This window comes from Rhinichthys klamathensis, unplaced genomic scaffold, assembly GCF_029890125.1.
Source record: "Rhinichthys klamathensis goyatoka isolate OS25496 unplaced genomic scaffold, OSU_Roscu_1.1 h1tg000807l_1, whole genome shotgun sequence".
NCBI classification, from domain to species: domain Eukaryota; kingdom Metazoa; phylum Chordata; class Actinopteri; order Cypriniformes; family Leuciscidae; genus Rhinichthys; species Rhinichthys klamathensis.
The window spans coordinates 65,434-87,969 of NW_026607196.1; the positions used below are offsets into that span (position 1 = coordinate 65,434).

Sequence of the window (22,536 nt, forward strand, 5' to 3'; positions counted from 1 at the left end):
CTTTTAAAGTCAATGGGGTACAACAACTGTCTGGTTACAGACATTCTTCAAAATATATTTATTTGTGTTCAGCAGAAGAAAGAAATTAATAGAGGTTTGAAACAACTTGAGGGTGAGTAAATGACAGAATTTTCATTTTTAAGTGAACTATTCCTTCAACGCTCTCACACTAACAATTGCTGGTATACTAAGAAACTAAATTATGTATTAAAACAGGAATGATGAGAATTTTAAATTTTGAGAATGTTGCTTAAATGTATCACCTACAAAATCATTGCAATCCTATGTTAAACATTGAACATCCCTAGCATTGGATATGCAACATTTGGCCCTCTCTCTCTGGCTTTTACTTAACAAAGCCATCAGCATTTCATTCGACTTCATTTCGCCAATGGAGTACATGCCCTGATCATAATCAGGTTTCAGCATCAACAAATACCCACTGCCTTTCATCAGGCCCAATTACCTCTTCACTAGGAGCCGAATACATTTCCCCTTTTAATATGAGGTCTCCAAGAGCCACGCGTGCGATGGCGAGAGCCTCATGTGGAGTACGATCAACCTCTCGGCTTACGGCACACATGCTAAAGTGCACTTTTTACCCCATGCATGCATATGGAAAGGACCATTCACCTTGCAGACCTCGCAGCATCATTAAAGGCAACACAGGGGTAAAAGCACAAACACTCACATAACCTCTTAAACAGAGACATTTCTATGACCGCTCCGATGGAAGCCGACGGCCAGCTAAGGCAGAAAGGCTATGAGTGAAGTTTGTCCATGAGTAAATGGATTCTGTTTAAGTGGAGATGAAAGCAAACCATTGAGACGAGGACGCTATAAAAGACTAAGGGGTCTGGATTGACGTCCATAACCTCGCCGCTCAGGAAGCAGCTTTATTTACTCGTAAAGAGGCCAAGACTGGAAACCAGGCCTCATGGGCCCCGAGACTTCAGAGGGCTGCTGATACCAACATCAAAGGTTTATTGAGGAAGTAATGCAGGTAGTAACAAGAAGTTCTGGATATGAGATTAAGTAGCGGAGAGGCCAGCGTCCCGGCTGGTTCGACTTCCTCGGTTTGTGTAGGACGAGCCAAAGAGGGGAACGCTGTCACAACAGCATTATCGCATGTGCTAACCGCTCGTCTTCACAGCTGGAGTTCTGGGAGAGATAAGGCTTTGTCAGGACCCTTATTACCCAGCCTGGTGCCATTGTTAGCAGGCTGTTTTGAAGTACACAAAGCCGCCTGCTTGAAGGGGTGCGAGGGTCTTTTGTTACATGCTCCGCACTTCATTTTTAATCTGCCTCTGTCGTGCAAAAACACCACAAACCGAACAGGAAATGAGTCCTCATTCTTTCTCTTTTGTTCATGGAGTCATATCTAATATCACTATTACTATTTCATCCAGGCAAAGCTCTATCCCCCACCGGGCGGCCGTGCTATTGGAGAGAGATTAGGGCTGACTGTGCGAGGTGTGCGTGAGGTCCTCAGTGTGTGGCTTTTGAAGAGCGGAGGAAGGTCGTAAGACTCTTTCTGCAACAGCTCACCTGGCAGGTAGAAATATGTCAGGTAGTCAGACAGATGTAGAGCGTCCAACCCACCTGCCGATTCTCCTTTCCCCTCTTCACATGGGCCAAACTACCGCCGCATGTGTCTTCAGTGAGACATCACTGCAAATGGTGCCGCAAAGCAAGTCTTCATCTCTCTCAAGCAAACTCATTCCGTTCACATGGCATCATCTCCAGCAAACTCTTCAATCTTCTGACTGTCTGAAGCCTGTCCTTCATCTGCAGACTGATACGACAAGTGCTCTATTCATTGGCCAACGCAGAAATCTAGAGTGCAGGGTAACCAATAAAATGTAGATATACGCTGTTCAAATGTTTAAAGAAATTAAAGTCACCATGAAATCAAAATGGACATTTCTTGTTTTTTTTGTGTTTTTTTTTAAATGAAATATTGCAGTTTTTATTATAAATTATTTGTCCGTGCACATCCAACGATCAATTCCCGATGGACAAAATCAAGTCTCGACCTGCCTTATTTTCTCTTCCCGAGAAGCTGTTTCACTTGGATATATATCCCAATAAGATAGAAAAGACGACTGTTTTATTTAAACTTTAATAGTTTTATTCAGCAAGGACGAATCAAAGAATCCTAAAATGAAACTCGTATCAGTTTCCACAAAAATATTATGTATTCACCTAATTTTGCAATGCTGATGTAAGGCATCCGATTCCTTAGCTGTTATAGGTAAATAACTGGAAGAATAACAGTGCAGTAAACTGTAAAACTATTTGTGCTACAAACGAGTGTGTTTATAATTACGACAATACATTTAAATAATACGGTAAGACATACTAGTTTGCAATATTAAGCAGCATAACAAGCTGTTTTGTACAGATACAATTTACAGGTGGTGGATGATACCAGAAGTATTTATTTTCTTATTTACGTACTTTTTAATGTACTTAATTTCTTTTACACACACACATATATATATATATATAACCTTAAAAATGTTTGCAACCTTTACCTTATATTGTTTCTGCTCTTAATCCTCTCACATACCTCTCTTTGCAGCTTTGTTTCTAAGATTGACAATGACAGCTTTCCCTACCTTCTGTCACCATCTTTTTTTCTTCCCTCAGCCCTTTCCTTTTCTCCACCTACCTTTTTTCTCATTGTCTCATCATCCGTCACTCCTCTATCAGGGTTTCCATCTCCTTTGCCTTTTTTTTACATTTCAATCACTCGCTCTTTCAGCTTTTGCTCTTAAAATGTATCTACAGTCATCTTTCACTGTCTGTTAGCTATTCTTCCCATACATTAATCTCCCTGACTACCGTATCTCAGTCCAGACAGTCCAGTCACACACAGAGCCGTCATTCCATCAGTCACGGTGTCAAGCAAACAGTTTAGAAATGCAAAGCTCAATGTTTGTCGCCTGCAAAATCCAGCAATTGCTCACTAACCAAATAAAATCGTTACTGTCACCACACATAAGGTGCACAATTTTGTACATTTGGAGGCCTTACGCGTTTATTTCAATCCACTGAAGGGAATTAATCTCCTGTGTGCAAGCAGAACTAGTGGTTTGTGGGTAATGAGTCGCAGTCATGCTTCAGACCACTGCATACTAACTAATCAGTGAGAATGATGCAGTGAAGGGTGCGTTCAACAGCATGCAGGAGAGTCATAATTGAACAGTGAGAATTTACTAGAGCAATGTGTAAACTAGTGTGAATTGTCTTTAATAAGGTGAAATTTGACGTAATAATTTACCACATCACCATAAAGTGGCCTTCTTTGGGAAATGTGGGTGATATTCTACTTACCAGCAAACATGGAGAGGACAGCGATCACATTTAGTGAAAAATGCTCACAAAGTACTAAATATTATCTGGATTAACGGTGCAGTTATATTGAGAAATGATGATCACTAACATTGTTTGCATTGTGTTTTACTTTTTTGACATTATTTTTGATAAATGTGTGTCCAATTATATATAAATTATTGAAAAAAATACTAAACGTTTCAAATGTGTCATAGGTCTAACCTTAATTTGGACAGTAAGTGTGTTTACATGCATCTAACATGCAAGAATAAGATGGTTATCAGTATATTGTTGCTCATGTAAATATACTCATTGTTTTGAGTCAAAAACAAACCCTTCCCGAATGACTTCAATGGTTTTTGAATAACTTTAAAAAAATAATAATTCGTATTTTATAGTGCTGGGCAACGATTAATCGCATCCAAAATAAAGTTTGTGTTTACATAATATTTGTGTGTACAATGTGTGTACTTTTGTGTGTAATTTTGTCTGTATAATTATTTTGTATAAATACACACATATGCATGTATATTAAGAAAAATGTGTATGTATGTATGTATGTATATATATATATATATATATATATATATATATATATATATATATATATATATATACACACAATATAAATAATGTATAAATATATACAGTATATACATGTAAATATTTCTTAAATATATGCATATGTGTGCATTTATATATACAAAATAATTATACACAGTACACACACATATATTATGTAAACATAAACTTTTATTTTGGATGTGATTAATCGCGATTAATCGTTGCCCAGCACTAATTTAGTTATAAAATTAAAAAGTGCACATGCAAAATTATGTTTAAAATATATATTTTAAATAGTAATAATATTTCACAATCATGGTATTACTATATATTTTTTATAAATAAATGCAGCTTTGGTCAGCTTGAAAGCCTTCTTTCAAAAACATTTTTGAATAGTAGTGCACATACATTAACATATATTTAAAAAATACTTTTAAATGTAATGCATTACTTCTTAATTTCACTGTAAATTGTGTGCAACTCCAAAGACTTGCCTGTTATAGGGCGAAAAGGTAATAGTTTGTTTAACCCCAACTATTGAGTCAAAATTCCTCTCATGCTGCTGTGAATTTATCTAAATAAATACATGAAAGATGTTGACAATGGAGGCTGTAGCTCATTTCCTTCGAGGGGCCAAAGTTTGAGTGGCACTGCTATGGTTACAGCCAAGTGTGCGGGGTTCTCAGCATTTGGTTATTTACAGAAAGTGCTGAGTGGGGCAGAATTTGGATGATTGTGGATCGACGGGCACCAAGCTGAGGGAGATACAGGAAGAGCCAACACACAGCTGCACAGTTGTAGTGCCTGACTTCACACAGGCCCGCATGCTCCAGCACTTCCCGTAGGAGCGCCCTGACCTCATGCGCCACTTCCTGCCCAGCACTGAATCAACAAGCATCGATAAGAGCAGGAAACCAGTCTACAAGGTGGGCAGAAGGGTGTGTGTAAAGAGGTCAGCGCTCCGGCGGCGGGTGCGTAGGTCGCCAGGTTCATCAGGAAAGATATCAAACAGACAAAAACAAAGGGAGGGAAAGTTGAGGGGAGAGAGAGTGACAGGTGAAGACGTCTGAACATCCGAACAGACAAAAGCTAGCATACTTACACGTCCTACGAGGGTTGAGACAAAGGCAGGAAGCTCAGGACTTCCCGTCCTCAAGGCTTGAGGAACTACAGCGTGACTATGACCTTCCACGACTAAGACAGCAAACAGAGCCCCGTTGGGCTTTAGAGACAGACATGACTGTGCAGAGAAATGTGTCCTCAGAGACACATGATATCACTGCAAATGACCCAAATAACATGCCACTACATTTCCTGTTGGACCTTACAGTCTTCTATGCAGTCTGCTCATTGTCTTAAAGCTCAATTATCTATGTGGGGTTGTTTGATTCAGTGATTAATCATCTGAAATGGTAAATTAAAGGCTGTGGGTTCGAACCTGCAGTGATGCAAGACACTTAAACCGATAGCTCATCCATTCTTCGGAAACAAAAATGGACATATTTTGAATATTCTTTTATCATTTTTGTCCATCCATTGAAAGTCCAAGCAAACAAAAAGGCATCCTAAAAGTAATCCGTATAAATCAAGCTGTTTAATTCAAGTTCTCCGAAGAGATGATTTATTTATATGACGTTTTAATTCAGCTTTTATTCACATTTAACACTGATCAATGCACATACATATACACATAAAATATAGTAAACACAGAAGCTTAACTGAACTTGCTTGACGTGAGAACCAATTAGTTTTCTTTCTCTTAAAAATATCTGAATTTGTCTTCCAAAGATTAACTAAAATTAAACAGTTTTGGAACAAGGTGAGGGTGAGTTTTAATTTTTGATAGAATAATCTTAATTTTTGGATGAACTGTCCCTTGAACGTGATTTATCTAGCAGGCCTGTCACTATAAAAAGTGTCTAAACAAAAATATCAGCAAAATTCTACTAATGTGTGGAAAGCTTGAGAGAAACACAATCCAGGAGAAAGACAGGAAAAATAAATGAAAATGGTGAATAGAGGTACTGGAGAGTGTGTAAGTGGACGTTTAGAGTAGAGACCTAAGTGCGGCGTGGGACAAGACTTGATGGGCAAGTGGGGGTGCGGGAGAATGAATTGACTTGTGGACTCCCGCAAAATAGAAATATCTCAAATAAAAATATCTAAAAACAAATAAATTATTATTAATCTATTGCACAAAAGCAACAGGTTTTACAGGCGCAAACATAAGCCTTGGGTGTGTAAAGTATGTAAGCAAAGGTGTGTAAAGCTGGACAAGGCTTAGCCTTCCCCTACTTGCTGCTGCTTCTGATTGCTTTTAGAGGGAAAAGCTGCCCATAACTGCTGGTCTGGGATCAGTTTTCTCTGTAATAATAGCATATTGGTGAAACAGATTTGGCAAACAATCCAATGCGTATTTGTGTTTGCACTCTGAAGGGCGTCAAAGGTTTCTATTTACAACGTTTTGCTGCATTGAGCAATGTAACCAATCCCAAACACATCTGTTGATTTCTTGAACACATTGGCCAATCAGAGGTGTTTAAGTTGGAGTTTGTTTGAGTTTTAGTTCTGAAGGCTTGTGAATCCTCTAATTGTATCAAATGAAATTCTAGACACAATGTAAATAAACGATTAACTGAGCAGTGTAAACAGCTTCATTGATTATAACGGAACTGTGTGAGATCACGATTAACTAAAATGAGTGAGCTTTTTATGAGATTATAAAGGGAGCGCTCTTTGCACGCTTTCTGCCTTGCCAAATCACACATGCAGTAGCCTACGCTTGCTTTTCTGTTAAAATGAACAGTGGTTTGTGAATGTGGATGCTTTAATAACAAATAATTTATCAGGAGCATTTATGCTTGAATGTGTAGGTTGTGGCTACACTGAAAAATACGTCCCGCACAGGTTTCTTGTTTAGAGGCACAACTCTTGTCAGTGTTTCCTGCAAAGTCACTTTGAAACTACAGCGTCATGCTGAAACCGCATCTTCCTATTGCAATGTCTTTGCAGGCTGCACACACACACACACACACACACAAAAAACAATCAAACAAGCACTGTAACCAGTGCAATCCAACTCACAAATAAATTATATAGGAAACACTGCACCATCTTGTACACACAAACCAAGCCACTTGCAGTGTTCATTATTAGGGTGTTTGTTTTGTATATTCAAGCATTGTGTTTTATGCTATTCATGCACTGGAAAGGAAGAAAAGACCAAGAGAGGAAAAGACTTTAAGAAAGGTTTATAGGGCTGTGTATCGTAACAAAATGTTCGATACCGATACCGATACCTTGACTTCGATACCGGTTCCTGAACGATACTTTTTTCGATACCAATTTTATGTAACCAGTTTTAACAATATAACATTACCTAATTTTTTTTCTTTTTCAGTTTGTTTACTTTTTTACACTCATATTTTGAGTTTGTAAAAAAGCACCAATGCTAAAGTTTCATCATTTCATCATTTAACAACATGTATTCTTTACTTCAATGAGCTCATTGTTTCTGCCTTAATGCATTGTTTAACAATGAAACTGAATGAAAATTAATTGAAATGCATTACACTGTCACCTCTGATAACAGATCACTCTAAATTGTAATTTAGACACATGCATTTTCTGTAAAGCTGCTTTGAAACGATATCTATTGTGAAAAATGCTATACAAATAAATGTGAATTAAATTAAATATAGGCTACTGGGGGGCGGGATATTTGCCTCGCGCTCAGCACGTGAAGCTTGCCGCAAAGCACTGGCAAAAGTAGCCTAATGATTATGGATGTGGAAACAATAGCAAGGAGATATTTTAATTATTTATTAATGAACAAGTGTTTACTAATGGTTTGTTCACACCGAAAGCGAATTTAATTATTTGTGCGAGTAGATTACATACAAAGTCAATGCAAAGACGTGAATAGACGCATCATTCGCGCCGGGCGCCGCGAATGATGCGTTTGCCGCGAACGTCTTCCGCGCAATTTGAAAAATTTGAACTCGAGCGGAAGATTTAAGCGTCTGACTAGACGCGATATACGCGTATTTGACGCTCTATTCGCGTTCGGTGTGAACACACCATTACTCTCAAGTGTATTCTGTGCGCTTCTAACACACACACACACACACACACACACACACACACACACACACACTACAGCCTCACGTGCGACGAGCCGCGTCTCTGGGCAGCCGCGTAAACTAGTGTTTTTCCGCCACAGCCAATCATACTGAATGCTTATTGTTTCACTGACGTTGACGAGATTAACCACTTAGGTACCGAAATTTGGTACCGAAAAACAAGACATGTTTCGATACTCGGTAGTATCGAGGCAATTCGGTCGGTACCTAAAAAGTACCGAACTCGGTACCCAGCCCTAATTAGCAATGAATAGGAAGAGGTGTAAATGACTGAAGAACTGATGACTGTAGCGCTGCATTAGATTTATTGTAGTTAGACAGAGAAGACTCTTACCAGCTCACGTGGAAGGAACATGTCTTCCTGTCTGGCCACAACAAGACACACACTGTCCCCATGCTTAGTACTGCGTAACATGGCCACCAGTTCCTCCTGAGAGCGGCCTGTAATGTCCACACCGTTCACCTGAACACACGCATGCACATGGTTTCAATGGATTTCATATGCAACTTCACACTGATGTGAAATGAAAGAGTTTTTCCATTTAAAGTAGTCACATTTTACTATACTAGAACGAGACTCACTTCTAGTATCCTGTCACCTGACTGCAGGCGGCCATCTTTGACAGCAGCTCCTCTTGGTAAGATGTTTTTGACGAGGATGGGGCCGGGCCCGTGCACTGAAGAATCTCTGGTCACAACGGTGAAGCCCAGACCTTCAGGACCTGTGAGGAGATTGAGAGAGTTTAAAATGATTGACAGATGAAACCGAATTTGTCACGCTAATTCGTGTGTGAAGACTATTCTCTACGCAGTCAGCACGCTTATGTCAGCGAGGAGTCTGTGAAAGAGCCCATCATCTACAAAGCGTCACGTCATACTTGAAGTGTCATATGGGTATATAAACAACCGCTAAGTAAAAAAAAAAAAAAAACATTAATTTCATGTCAACATATGGAAAGTGTGAGGTAAGTACTTTTTTTTGTTTGTTTGTTTTTAAAGAAAGAAATGTAATACTTTTATTCAGCAAGGATGCCTCAAACTGCTCAAGTGACAGTAAAGACATTTACAATGTGACAAAATTGTATTTCAAGTAAATGAAATGTAGCAAACACTACATGCCTGCATTATAAACACCTCAAACCTCAAATAATCATTAGACTGTCTCTATAAAACTCCTCATAGACTATACTGTACATTGGGGTGGGTCTGTCTGAGGCCTGTCAGGGAGAGTCGGGCTGATAAAGGCTGTCCTTGTGCGAGACTGAGATTAGAGTCACCTGGCTTCAGAAACTGAGGTTTAATTTCACATATGAGCACATTTCAAAGAGCCGGAGTGACAAGGACAGGCAAAAAGAGATACAGAGTGAATGAATATGAAAGACCGAATCAGAGACTTTGTTTGTGTAAGCAAATAGAGAAAGCGAGAGGGAGAGATAATGTTAAAAACCATACACATTTCTTAAAGCAAACAACACCTTGACCCACAACAGAAAGATCATTAGCCATTTAAGAACGACCTCCCAAAACTGACATTTACACTCTTCAGATGAAATTCAACAGTTCCACATAAAATAAATAAAATCTTAATGGTTAAAAAATAAGCATCTAACAAGAAATCATTGGTGTGATTCCTTTCAGCCCAGATATTAGAGGAGGCTGCTGTCTAGCACAGGTGGTGGTCCATTTAAACCGTGCTGCCGCCTTGACCTGTGCATATTGCTTCTTACGGCGTTCTTGATGCTGTCACGGTGACTGATAGGTAGATTAGAGAACGGGCTATAGCCCCCCGTGTGACACGAGGCACGTCTTTAGGGCGGATATTTCCAGTCCTGTCCCTGAGCTCAGGGATAAAATGATGGACAGAGCATGTGGGTGAAGAAACTAAAGAGTAGACGGCCTCAGGGCCAGTGGTTGTTCTTTAACACGCTATGCATCAGACTTCAGAGGACAATACATATCGAAGCCAGTTTGTGGAAAAATTGACGGCATTTTATGCTCGTCATTTAGCACAATCGTTTAACGGTCAGCACTTTTTTGTTCCAGCAATGAATTTATATCACCATTAATGGCAGAATCAATAAGAACTTAATAGACTTTGCAGCCTGAAATTATAGCTTCATTCATTCGGTTAGACTGCCAAACCCCCCGACTACAAAGTTGACCAATGTTGGAGTGAGGGAGAGAATCATATTAACAGAAAGTACATTCATTTAAAAGATATTGCAGGAATTTCATTGCTCAATTTTTTTTGAGTTTTAATGTACTATGTAAGATTTTTTTTTTAAACTGGGGTCCAAGGACACTCAGGGGGTAAAAAAACACACAAAAAAACAAACAAAAATAAAATAAAAATTAACTAAAACTATAAAAAATTCAAATGTTACAAAAAAAAACGGTCAGGACATTTTAATATCCCAGGTATCAGTAATCTCAGGTCTTACTAGACTGTAAAAAAGCACATCCATATTTTTTGAGTCACAAATACTAAGATGTTTAAAGCTGCAGTCCGCAGTTTTTCCTCTTTGCCGCCATCTCTGTTCGAAATCTGCAATTGCAGTCATTCGCGGAATTATCAACTTTACGTGAGTTGTACTTCGACACCCTCGACATGTATGAAGGTAAATCAGTAGCTAAACTCGAGAGCACGTAGATGTGAATTTGAGAACTTGTACAATAAAAATTCGTACTTGTATGTGAACATTTACACTCACAGCTCCGATGTGAAAACCTGTCAAATAAAAATCTGAACTTGAACGCTGAGATTTGCACTCGCAGACAATAGTCACAAACCTGTATTCTGAATCTGAAGCTGCAGACAAGCAGTCACAAATGTGTAAAATGCCATTCACAGAAATACAATGACAATCACAAACATGTAAAATATATTTGCACTTCTTCTAACATTCAAATTCGCAGTACAACCTCAAATTGGCACTTGCAACTTCTCAAATCTGTCACTGCAAGTTCAAATTTCGCGCCTTGACTTTTGCTACTCTTTTAGCGATATATGAGGTGCAAAACTGATTTGTGCACTTGTAACTCAGTGGCGGTGAGAGCGGAAGGGGGGCGGGAGCGGGGGTGTTCGAAGGAGCCGTTTTATTGGTTGGCGCCTAGCCAATGAAATGGGACTTCTATTGTATGCGATGATGTCACGAAACCCGCCTCCTCTTGGATGTTCTGAAACGCTAACATGGCTTAATGCATTAGACTGATTTAAAAGACATAAATTATATTATCAAACTTAGTGATATTAACACCATACTAATAATGTATACTACAGAAAAGCAGATGAGCACAGAATATGACGAAAGAAAGCAAATTTGTGTTCAGTGCAAATAAACCAGCTGCCTGTGTTTAATTAATAATGTATAACGAATATATATATATATATATATATATATATATATATATATATATATATATATATATATATATATATATATATATATATATATATATATATATATATATATAACTGTTGGTCCATTAAGCCTCATTAAGCATTTTCTTGGTTTTCTATGAGAGGAAAATGCTTAACGTACAATTAAACGAGTTGCGTTCATTTTCTGCTCAATTGCTTTTCTGTATGCTTTATTTATGGTGTTTCCTGAGTTTGGTCTTTTAATACCACTGTCTTAAGTTAACGTGTTGCGTTCATATTCTGTGCTCATCTGCTTTTTTGTAGTATGCATTATTGTGTTTACTAAGATTGATAATATAATTTATGTCTTTTAAATTAGTCTAATGCATTAAGCCATGTTAGCGTTTCAGAACATCCACGAGGAGGCGGGTTTCGTGACATCATCGCGTACAATAGAAGTCCCATTTCATTGGCTAGGCGCCAACCAATAAAACGGCTCCTTCGAACACCCCCGCTCCCGCCCCCCTTCCGCTCTCACCGCCACTGAGTTACAAGTGCACAAATCAGTTTTGCACCTCATATATCGCGAAAAGAGTAGCAAAAGTCAAGGCGCGAAATTTGAACTTGCAGTGACAGATTTGAGAAGTTGCAAGTCCCAATTTGAGGTTGTACTGCTGTTAGAAGAAGGGCAAATATATTTTACATGTTTGTGATTGTCATTGTATTTCTGTGAATGGCATTTTACACATTTGTGACTGCTTGTCTGCAGCTTCAGATTCAGAATACAGGTTTGTGACTATTGTCTGCGAGTGCTAATCTCAGCGTTCAAGTTCAGATTTTTATTTTACAGGTTTTCACATCGGAGCTGTGAGTGTAAATGTTCACATACAAGTACGAATATTTATTGTACAAGTTCTCAAATTCACATCTACGTGCTCTCGAGTTTGGCTACTGATTTACCTTCATAGACACGGCACAGCGCGGATGAACACAATGTTTGAGGAGAGTGTGAGGCTGTCAGTCACCGTGCCGGTGTCGATACTGGCATTCAGAATCACAGATTATTCTTTTTGGAAGTATGACCAACATAATAATTTTCACCGGAAAATGTCATCAGAACAGGTAACATCCACTTTTCTCACATTGTTTGTGAGACACTACGATAGGCTACAAATAATTCATTAATACGGGCTGTTTTCTTGTACAAAATTAAATATTTTAAGTTAAATGTACAGTGTAAGACATGTAAAAAAGACAAGAGGCTAACAATGTCAAGATCAATATTTGTGTATCCTGACATCTTATTTCACACTGCACGCGGATGCGGTCCGGCCATCCGTTGCAGGTGCGGTGTGTATACAGCAGTGCAGAGATCGTTTATGTTTACGAGTCTATTTCTACTGTGCTGCAAATTGTGTTTAAACGTGAATACGTCTATTAAAGAGTGTATATGTGTACAAAGAGAATCGCAATGCTGACAAAACTTTTTTAAAATAAAAGTTGCTGATAGCTTCTGGATTTGAAATATTAATAGTGAGTAAATGTGTTTGTGGTACAGCAGCGGATCAGTTGCGCACTATAAACGCAGCATATGTGAAAGCACTATAGCGTCTCTGGCATAGACTACAGTATTTAAAATAGCATGCATATGCATTAGTTATATTCTCAATTTAATTTACAGAGCAATCCCTGCAAAGTTTAGAGACTAAGATTAGTGTGTGTCTGGGTGGGGGGGGCGTGGCATCACGATGATGGCTCTCCATCGTGATGTCGGTCAGCCATCACGATGGACGATGATATCGTCCATTGGCACAACCCTAATTTAAAGATAATTTTCTTAAATCCAAATTGGAAAGGGTTTGAACAATGTTTTTCATGCTTGTTCAAAGAACCATAAACCATTATTGCACATGCACCTGTGGAACAGTCCTTCAGATGCTAACAGTTTACAGGCCGTTAAGACCGTTAAGGTTAGCGTTACAAAAACTTCGGACACTAAACAGCCCTTTCTACTGACTCTGTTCACATCTGCAGTCCTCATGCCTCCTGCAGCAGGACTATGGCATGTTCACGCTGGTGATCAGGGACCCTGGACATCTTTCTCCCAGTGTTTTTCAGATCAATAAACTGCAATGTCCGCAATGTAAAACGCCCAATACAGTGCTACAGGGAGACAGGAAGGACCGTCCTTGCAGTGCCAAACCACATGTGACCATGTGTCCCCCCAGACATGTTCGAGAACTTGCAAATGCCTTGGTTAAAATCAAGCAAGAACTGGCAAATCTGCTGCAGATTTGAGGATGAGACCCACATAAAGCAGCTGGTGGACACACCAGATACAGACACAAATACAGATATTGATTTTGCTCAGGGACTCATTATTTAATTACTGTTCGCCAAATCCCAGTGAAATTTGTTCAGTTTATGTCTCAGTAGTTGAATCTTATTATGTTCACACAAATATTTACGCATGTTAAAAAATGCTGTAAAAAAAGCATTTGAAAAGCAGGTTTTTTTTTTTTTTTTGCTTAGTTTATACGTACACGGATACCAAAATTGTAGATCAATTTATTGTTACTAATTCGAAATTTACTGAATAAGAAATCTGTAGTTGCCTAGAATTTATTGGCTGAATGAGGCATTTATCCTTCAGTGAACAGGCGCCCTGAAAAATCTGAATGCAGTGTTGAATTTAAGTTCTCAACAATTCGTTTTTTACAGTGTATCTTTCCCAGTTGTTTACCTTTCTTAAGGTCGATTCTGAGTCTCTTTCCACCCTTTTTGTTTTGGATTTGAAGAGGTGAGGGTCCCAAGCTGTTTTTTGGGAGGGGGCTTTCGGCACTCTTGCCTCTGGGGGTGGGAGAGAGGCTGAGGGGTAATGGAGATCCCAGAGAGCGACTCTCGGGACTGCTGCTGGACTCCTGAATCTCGGCTTGCCATCCTGAGGAAGACTCCACAGGCCTCACCGTGGGCTTCACCTTCAGCGGCGGAGGGTCTTTGGTCCGTGTGGATGCATCAGGGTTTTCGGAGTTGAAGAGGTGCCCGATCACAGTCTTCTCAAAGCGTTCTTTATTAAAAACTGGAACAACTTCTAAACGAACGATGGGTGAACGCATGGCTTGACGGAATATTTCCTGTGCTCTGGTAAAAGACAAGGGAGAGAGAGATAAGGGACACAGGATATAAAAAAAGCAATTAAGAGACAATCCATTTTTTTAATAATTATTTGCAGGTTATTTGATGGAATAAATGAACCTGGAAACTAAAAAGGAGGGAAATTGTAATATATTGAATAGTCTTGGTTTAGATAAAACTCACTCTGACATTTATTCTGACAGCATAATTGGGGTTATGACTAATGAGTCCTTCGCATTACAAATGACAAAGCAATCCACCTCCTTCATTTTTGCTCGACTGATTTAATTTAAAAACCGTCCATCCATCCTGAGCCTAATAAGATTAATGTGACCTTCTACTGGTTAGAAGTAATTCTCCTAAGCAGAAATATGTATATACAATGTATGCATAATGTACATAATGACCATGGAACAACTGGGTAATGTTTCAATAGGTATGGCAAGGTCTTTAGACTGAACTTGTATAAAGCACAATCTATGAAAAGTTAAGTCTATACGAGGAGCATTTTATGTTCCTTTTTATTATGTCCTGATATGTAAAGCCATAGAATTCAATAGGTTGTCCTTTCTTTTTCACATGACTGTATATGATGGATGTATAATCTTGTTGATCTGTTTTCTCTTTGTTTTCTCTCTAGCTTGAGTTTGCTATGAAAAATGAGCAGGCAACAAATCTTTTTTGTTTTTTTTTCAAGGCAAGACATTACCAACATGATAAATCCCTATAGGAAAATCTCAAAGGAACCAATGGCGAATTAGAGTTCCTGGTTCTGATGCCATACCTGCACCACTGTTTGGTTTTTTTTGTTGTTTTTTTTGTAATAAAAATAAAATTCTGACACCAAAATTGTGAACTGTAGTGTATTTACATACACCATTTCTCCATTATATTTGGTGACACTTGCAGTATAGAAGTAACAGGCTTCACTGAAACTGACACAAATCTAACATTATACGTTGAAAACTGACCCAAAACCAGATGATTTGTCGGGCCCTGGCGACTTTGGTTTGGGTAGCAGATCTCTAATCAGCATGACAGTGTGTAGTAATGCAGTGTAAGAGAAGGAGATCTGCTACACACAGCAAACAGAGCTCAGCAAATGACCATGACCGCTGAAAGGGCTCTGAAGCCATGAATTGAGTGTTTTTCTCCTTTTGAAACCAGTCCAAGAGTTGACAGCCATAAACCGAGCACAACAATGGACACCATGCTTGTTTTTACAACCATGACATGAAAAGATGGGTCTAAAAACTAAGTTACACGACAGGAAGGAAATGATGTCAGGAGGTAGAGACAGAGAAAGCAGAGCAGAAGGGTGAAGCAGAAAAGCTTCAGTTCAGAGACTCACTGTGAAAAGGATTTGTCCAATAATTCAGCATCATTAATTTTAACGATACACTCATCGTCATGAAAGATGCCTTCCCTTTTGGAGCGACTGTTCTCCTCCACGCCTCGAATGTGCAGGCCCAGAGCCCTGAAAGAGAACAAACCATAAATTACCAACAAAAAAGAGCACAGCACCAGCCAGCCAGCAAACAGCCATAACAGGCTGCACTAGTGTAACATGATAGAACAACAACACATGGCAAATACCAATAATTACACAGTAATTACAAAAAAAGTACTATTCAAGTAATAACATCAATACTGTCCACACAAGTGTAGTGTACTTCTGAAATGGGGAAAAGACTCCTCTATGCATTTGGCTTTGTTTTAGTCCAAGAGAAATGCATGTTCCAGATACATTTGAGATGTTGCTCCCCTCTAAAGAATTATCTGTTGATGTGAGTACTTCACACTGTTTCATGTTATATATTGTAAAATGTATTTTACTTCCTTACTATTTTCCCATCAATCAATGAATCAATCAATCAATCAATGAATCAATGCATCAATCAATGAATCAATGCATCAATCAATGAATCAATCAATCAATCAATCAATCAATGAATCAATCAATCAATCAATCAATGAATCAATGAATCAATGAATCAATCAATCAATGAATCAATCAATCAATGAATCAATCAACCAATGAATCAATCAATCAATCAATCAATCAATGAATCAATCAATGAATCAATCTATCTATCTATCCATCCATCCATCCACCTACCTATCTCAGCTACTGTATCCATCCATCCATCCACCTACCTATCTCAGCTACTGTATCCATCCATCCATCTACCTACCTATCTCAGCTACTGTATAAAATATCAATAAAACCTTCTCGCTATTTACTGAGTGAAAACCATTGGCTTTATGTTTTGCTTTATTGTCCTCCTTTTGCCCTCCTGAGCACCGTACAAAACTCGCATACACAGAGCGCTTGGCAAAACAAGACAGCAGCGCTATGGCTGGCAGTGATAAAGGCTATCAGGCTGGAGAAACTCATAAAGCAGGAGAACGGCAGACGAGTATTAATCCCTCAGTCTTCATCCGCAGGCACCTCACACGAGCCCATTCAATGAATAACACATTCATGCATTACAGTGGGCCGCAGCAGTGTCTGGCAAATTATAGAATATACCTTTGCAGAAATTTAGATGGAGATTTGGGGAGACACACTGGACTGAAATTGTTTCTTCAGTGAAGTGATATTTGACTGGAGGGATAAAGGTGGTGTTTTGGGTGAGTGTATGAAAGAGACTAAGCATATTTGTCGTCTGCTGCTGACAGCCAGCAAACACAGCAGGAGCAACAATAACTGGTGTGTGTATGATTCTACCCATCACTAAAAACATTTACATGTCCACAGCTGCAGTTTAAAATCATTACTCCAGTCTTCAGTTTCACATGATCCTTCAGAAATCATTCTAATATGCTGATTTGGAGCTCAAGATATTTATTATTATTAATGAATTAATATTTGTTTGGAAAACGCATTTTTTTAGGATTATTTGATAAATAGAACAACATTTATTTGAAATGGAAATCTTTTGTAAGATTATAAATGTCTTTACGGTTTCTTTTGATCAACTTAATGAATTGTTGCTGAATAAAATTTATTTATAAATAAAAATCGTACTGACCCCAAACTTTTGAATGGTAGAATATGCACCAGTGATTATGAGATTATGAGAGTGGCCAATTGTAATTGGCTGATTCCACCAATCGCAAAATGGCCAAACACTGGCCAATACAATCAGTGCGGTTATTTTATACAGTACCACATACATGTTATGCTATATGTTTTATGTGTTTAATGTGAAAATGAAAACAAATTTACTGTCCTCAAAGAAACTTTGTCTTGAAGTCCAAGACGCTGCACACATACACAACACATTGCCATTACCCTACAAATCATTTTACACTCTCAGGAAAAAAAAAAGGTACAACATCTGTCACTGGGGCTGTACCCTTTCAAAATGTGCACCTTTGTACCTTATTTAACCCTAAAGAGTGCATATTGCCTTAAAGAAACATATCAATACCTGAAGTATTTAGTAGCTTTTGAAAGGGTACTGCCCCAGTGACAGCTTTTATACCTTTTCTGTACTATATTTTATTGCATCACAATAAATTCATGAAAAACATCAGATAAAAATGTATCTATAGATAAAGAAACAGCCTAACTCCAAGAATACGTTACCACTGCATCTTATTCAGCATTTTCAACTGGTCATCTAGTAAAAATGAGTAGTCACAAGCTCTAATATAAACTAATAACGTCTCCTATTATCACCTTCAGACTAAACAAAAAGATCAATAGCAAAAACAAGCATGCGGAAAAACTTCAATAACACACCGGAGGTCAGATTAGCGGCATGGAATCCGTATGAAGAGAAAGACGCATGATCTGGAGCGAATTAGCCTTGTGTTGGTGTAAGACGTGAGAGTGTGACCTGCTAATGCTCAGGAAGGATCTCTTCACCCCTCCATTAGATGTGCTAAAGGCTTCCCGTCCACATGAAGTCACTCTGCATTAGCCAGCAGGCTTGTTTACGTTATCGCTAGCCTCTCGTTTGGAGAATATTAAGGCTAGTCTTAAGATGGGGTGACCTTTGACACGCAGAGAGAGAGAGAGGGCACAGCATGTCTAAAGGAAACAGATGGAGGTTACGGCCTCTGGGAGACATGAGTGCGGGGGATGGGGGAGAGAAACGAGAGAAAAAAGGCTCAATCCTACAGGGAGATATCCGTCTTTATTAAGACTCCTGTGCTGTCTCAGTCCCTCGTGACTCTCTCTGATGACTCAGTTTCAGTCAGAAAGAGAAAGACTTATTTAGTGCATGACGGACAGTAGGAGCGCTCGACCGTAAAAACATCTGGTCATTAAATGAGCCATAAGTTCAGGTGAGGTGAATGTTAGAAATTGCACTTTGTGACTATGTGACCTCTAATAGCCTGTCTTCCACCGGCCAAATCAAACACATTCAAATCAGGACAGCTTTTTGGTTCAATAATTATATTCTGCACAAAAACTCCAAACTATATACGCTATTGAAGCTAGGAATGTAACGGCAAATATGTGCTGGTCAATGATGATTACAAGATTATATTCATGTTCTATATTCAATCTAAGCAAACAGTTTAATAATGACAGGTTGATTTTGTGAAAAACATTTCCCACAAGTAAATATTGTATTAAAAATGTAAATTACTTTCAGTTGCTATTACTAAACTGCACTTGCTTGAACAACACATTATATATACACATATACATATTTGCATGAATTCAGCCAGTCTGTTCTCTACTTATACTTTTTTCCAACAGTCATTGAAAAATCCATATCAGTTAACCACTAATGTGGGCCTGCCTATAAGAATATGATAACCGATATTTTAAATCTATACTATTTTGTTTTCATAAAAAAGTTATACAATTTAGTTACAGTATACAATAATTATATTAACAGTATAATTTAATTGAATTTTTTTTTTTTTTTTTAATTAAGCAGCACAACTATTGTCAACATTAATATTAAGAAATGTTTCTTGAGCATCAAACCAGCATATCAGAATGATTTCTGAAGGATCATGTGACACTGAAAACTGGAGTAATGGTGCTGAAAATTCAGCTTTGCCATCATAGGAATTGATTACATTTTTGTATTTAATATATAAAATAGTTCACAATTGTATTATTTGTGCTGTGTTACTGCTCAAATAAATGCAGCCTTGAGCATAGGAGATTTAAAAAATATATTACTGACCACAAACTTCTGAACGGTCGTGTACTGTACTACAAACTACAAATAAAACTAATATTGACTAATACTGATATGGTCACCAATCTACTGTACATCAAAAACTATAGCTGGCGATAAGCATTGGAGAAAGTATTGTGGCTGTACATGTAACATTTAAATCAAAAATTACTGAAACTTCTGTTTCGCAAATGGTCTCGCCCAACCCCACCACCCTTACCGCTGAAGTACTTAACTTTTAACCCCTCTAATTCACCCCTACAAAACGTGGTGATGAGTTTCCCTGAGCCAGCAGCAGTCGATGCTGACCCCACAGCCCCGCTCCTGTCTTCAAAGAGAGCTGCGGGTTTATATACTGCTGACCCACTGGAAATACCAGCTGATGACCACAGGATGCCCAGCTCTCTCCCACAGGAACACACTTTCTTCACTTACTCTCGCTACCTGTTTCCCCCACTGAAGCATTTAAGAAAAAAAAAAAAAGAAAAAAAGTCCACAACATCAGCACATGAACTGAAATGACTGTCCATATTTTTAAAACGCCTATTCAGTGTTCAACAACTTGGCTTGGATGAACAGTGAACTATGCAGGTGCACAAAGATAACACAGATCATTATACAAAGTCTTAAAGTCACAATGAAATCAAAATAGACCACATTTAACTTTTCAATGCACATTTATGTTAGTTTATTGTTCAGAAAAAGGTGTTTGACTGTGATGTTTGACCAAAATGTAGATTTTTATTTATTTATTGTTGTTTTTTTTTCTTCCATTTTTCTTCCCTCACTGAAAAAGTTGTTCTGGACTAAGTAAAAAAATAACCATTTCAAATTAAAATGAGAAAAAACAAACAAACCAATAAACATAATTTAATAGAAATTTAATTCAATTACACAAGTAAAAATAAATAATTTAAAGTAAATAACTACAAAAAGAATAATAACAACTTTTTATATTTCCGCCTGTATTTGAATAAATCTCCTGATCTGGTCTTGAAAATTAAAAGAATCTTTTAAAATTAAAATGTAAAAAAAAACAATCCAGAGATATAAACAATACAATTTCACTGAAATTTCTTTGAGCGGCAGAATAAAATGAGTTAAAAATAAATAAATATATATATTTTTTAAATATATATGGAATTAAAAAAAAAAAAAAAAAAAAAATGACCACAAATAAATAATATAAAAACTAACGCAAAACACACATGTATATATATGCATGTTTTTTTTTTTCCACCCCACAGAATCTTCTGTTCTGGGCTGTGAAATTAAAATAATCATTTAAAATTAAAATGTGACCCCTCATTTGCTTGGAAAGATTAAATACATCAGTTTTGGAATAATTCAAAGACTCCATGAATAATGGATGAAATCCATAATATATTTCCTATAAAAAAAAGAAGTTGAGAGGAGACATAACTGTAGAAGGGTTGGTCCCATAAATAAAATTCTTACAATACATCACAGCCATGAACCAAGATTAGCTAATTGCTAATCCGCTGCAGGTGGTATTAGTGGGACAGGACATTGTCATCCAAGAGGAAATTTGATTGGACAAAAAAACAACAACAACAACAACAACAGGATAAGTCATCAATATTTTTGGTCAGTTTTCCCATAAAAGAAAGACTTTAAATTCGCATTTCTGCTAAACGTTATGTTTGACAACCTTAAGTGGTACACTAGCATATAGACAGTCTTAAATCTAAAAAGACTATAACACCCCACTTCTGGTTCATGACTTCAAAAGCAAGAGAGCAGCACAGAACATTCCCATAATCCCCCACAACAACAACAAAAAACGTACATACAAACAAAGCTCTGAATGAATGCAGTGGAGCTTTAGATTTCTCTAGCGCACATAACGGTGCTTTAGGTAAGACATGCATCATGGAGAGAGAGAGAGAGAGTGTGTGTGTGTGTATGAGGACGAGAGAGAGTGAGAAATGTGCAGTGCTGAACTAACCTTCCGCTGAGAGAGGAACAGTACGGCACCACGTGTATTCCTAGAGGCCCTTGTTCTCCTGAAATCTCCACCATCTTTGTGAGGCTGCTGCACACACACACACAAAAACATAACCCATCAGTCACTTTATTAAGAAGTCAGACAGCACAACATAAACCTGTGTAAACTCACTGTCTCCTGGCCCTCAGATCTCCTACACGCGCGGGTGCCGAGCCGCAGTACATGTCTGTGAGTTAGTCAGCTCCCTACCGCATGATCCTGTTTTCCTACATTCCCTGCTGAAATAGTTTCCATGATGTCTGCCTTTCTGACTAATTTTCAAATGTTCCTTTTTTTTTTCTGTTTTCCCCTATTCAGCAGTTAATGTTCTTGGCATGTGGTGGGATGATATAGTGGGAGTGGAAGTGGATAGCTGTGGACAGAACGGTCCGTTTCACTGAGGCAGCGATCATCCGCCTTTAATCCACAACTAATAGCTCTTCATGGAGGAATATTTGCAGAGTCATACATGAGTGAGTACAGTTAGCCACTGCAGGAGCTGGAGGAAAGCGAGAGAGAGAGAGAGAGAAGGCCGACAATGACTTTGTAAACATGGTACATCGAACTCTTATAAAGCATTTTATAAAATGGAGAATTCTGGAAGCTGATTGGTTGATGCAATATTCCATGTTTGGCTGGTTGGCCTATATGCATAGCCCCTGCTGGTAAATGCTGTAATCCCAAAAAGCAGCTTTCTCCATCGGTCTTTATAAGCAACAAATAAATAAAAAATACGTATTTGGCGTTTTTTCACTATGAACTGCCATTGTATGGAAAATTGTGTACAATATGAGAGTGAGAAAGTTATTTGTAAATTATTAACTCTTTCCCCGC

The 22,536-nt window shown here is 38.1% G+C and overlaps 1 protein-coding gene across 3 annotated transcripts in view; it reads right to left on the reverse strand.

Moving 5' to 3' along the window:
- The window catches only part of LOC130078058 (partitioning defective 3 homolog B-like), a 73,188-nt gene extending 51,049 nt beyond the window's left edge, over nt 1-22,139 (reverse strand). Inside the window, exons 1-6 of one of the 3 annotated variants that reach the window (XM_056243552.1) lie at nt 21,835-22,139; nt 21,664-21,747; nt 15,893-16,018; nt 14,150-14,547; nt 8,628-8,767; nt 8,380-8,508 (exon numbers count right to left, since the gene is read on the reverse strand). In XM_056243552.1, coding sequence (XP_056099527.1) covers nt 8,380-8,508; nt 8,628-8,767; nt 14,150-14,547; nt 15,893-16,018; nt 21,664-21,747; nt 21,835-21,887 — 930 coding nt within the window. In that variant the 5' untranslated portion in view covers nt 21,888-22,139. Of the gene's footprint in view, nt 1-8,379; nt 8,509-8,627; nt 8,768-14,149; nt 14,548-15,892; nt 16,019-21,663; nt 21,751-21,834 lie in introns of all 3 variants that reach the window. The other 2 variants (XM_056243551.1, XM_056243553.1) reach the window with 2 other exon arrangements.
- Nucleotides 22,140-22,536: the final 397 nt, after the last annotated feature.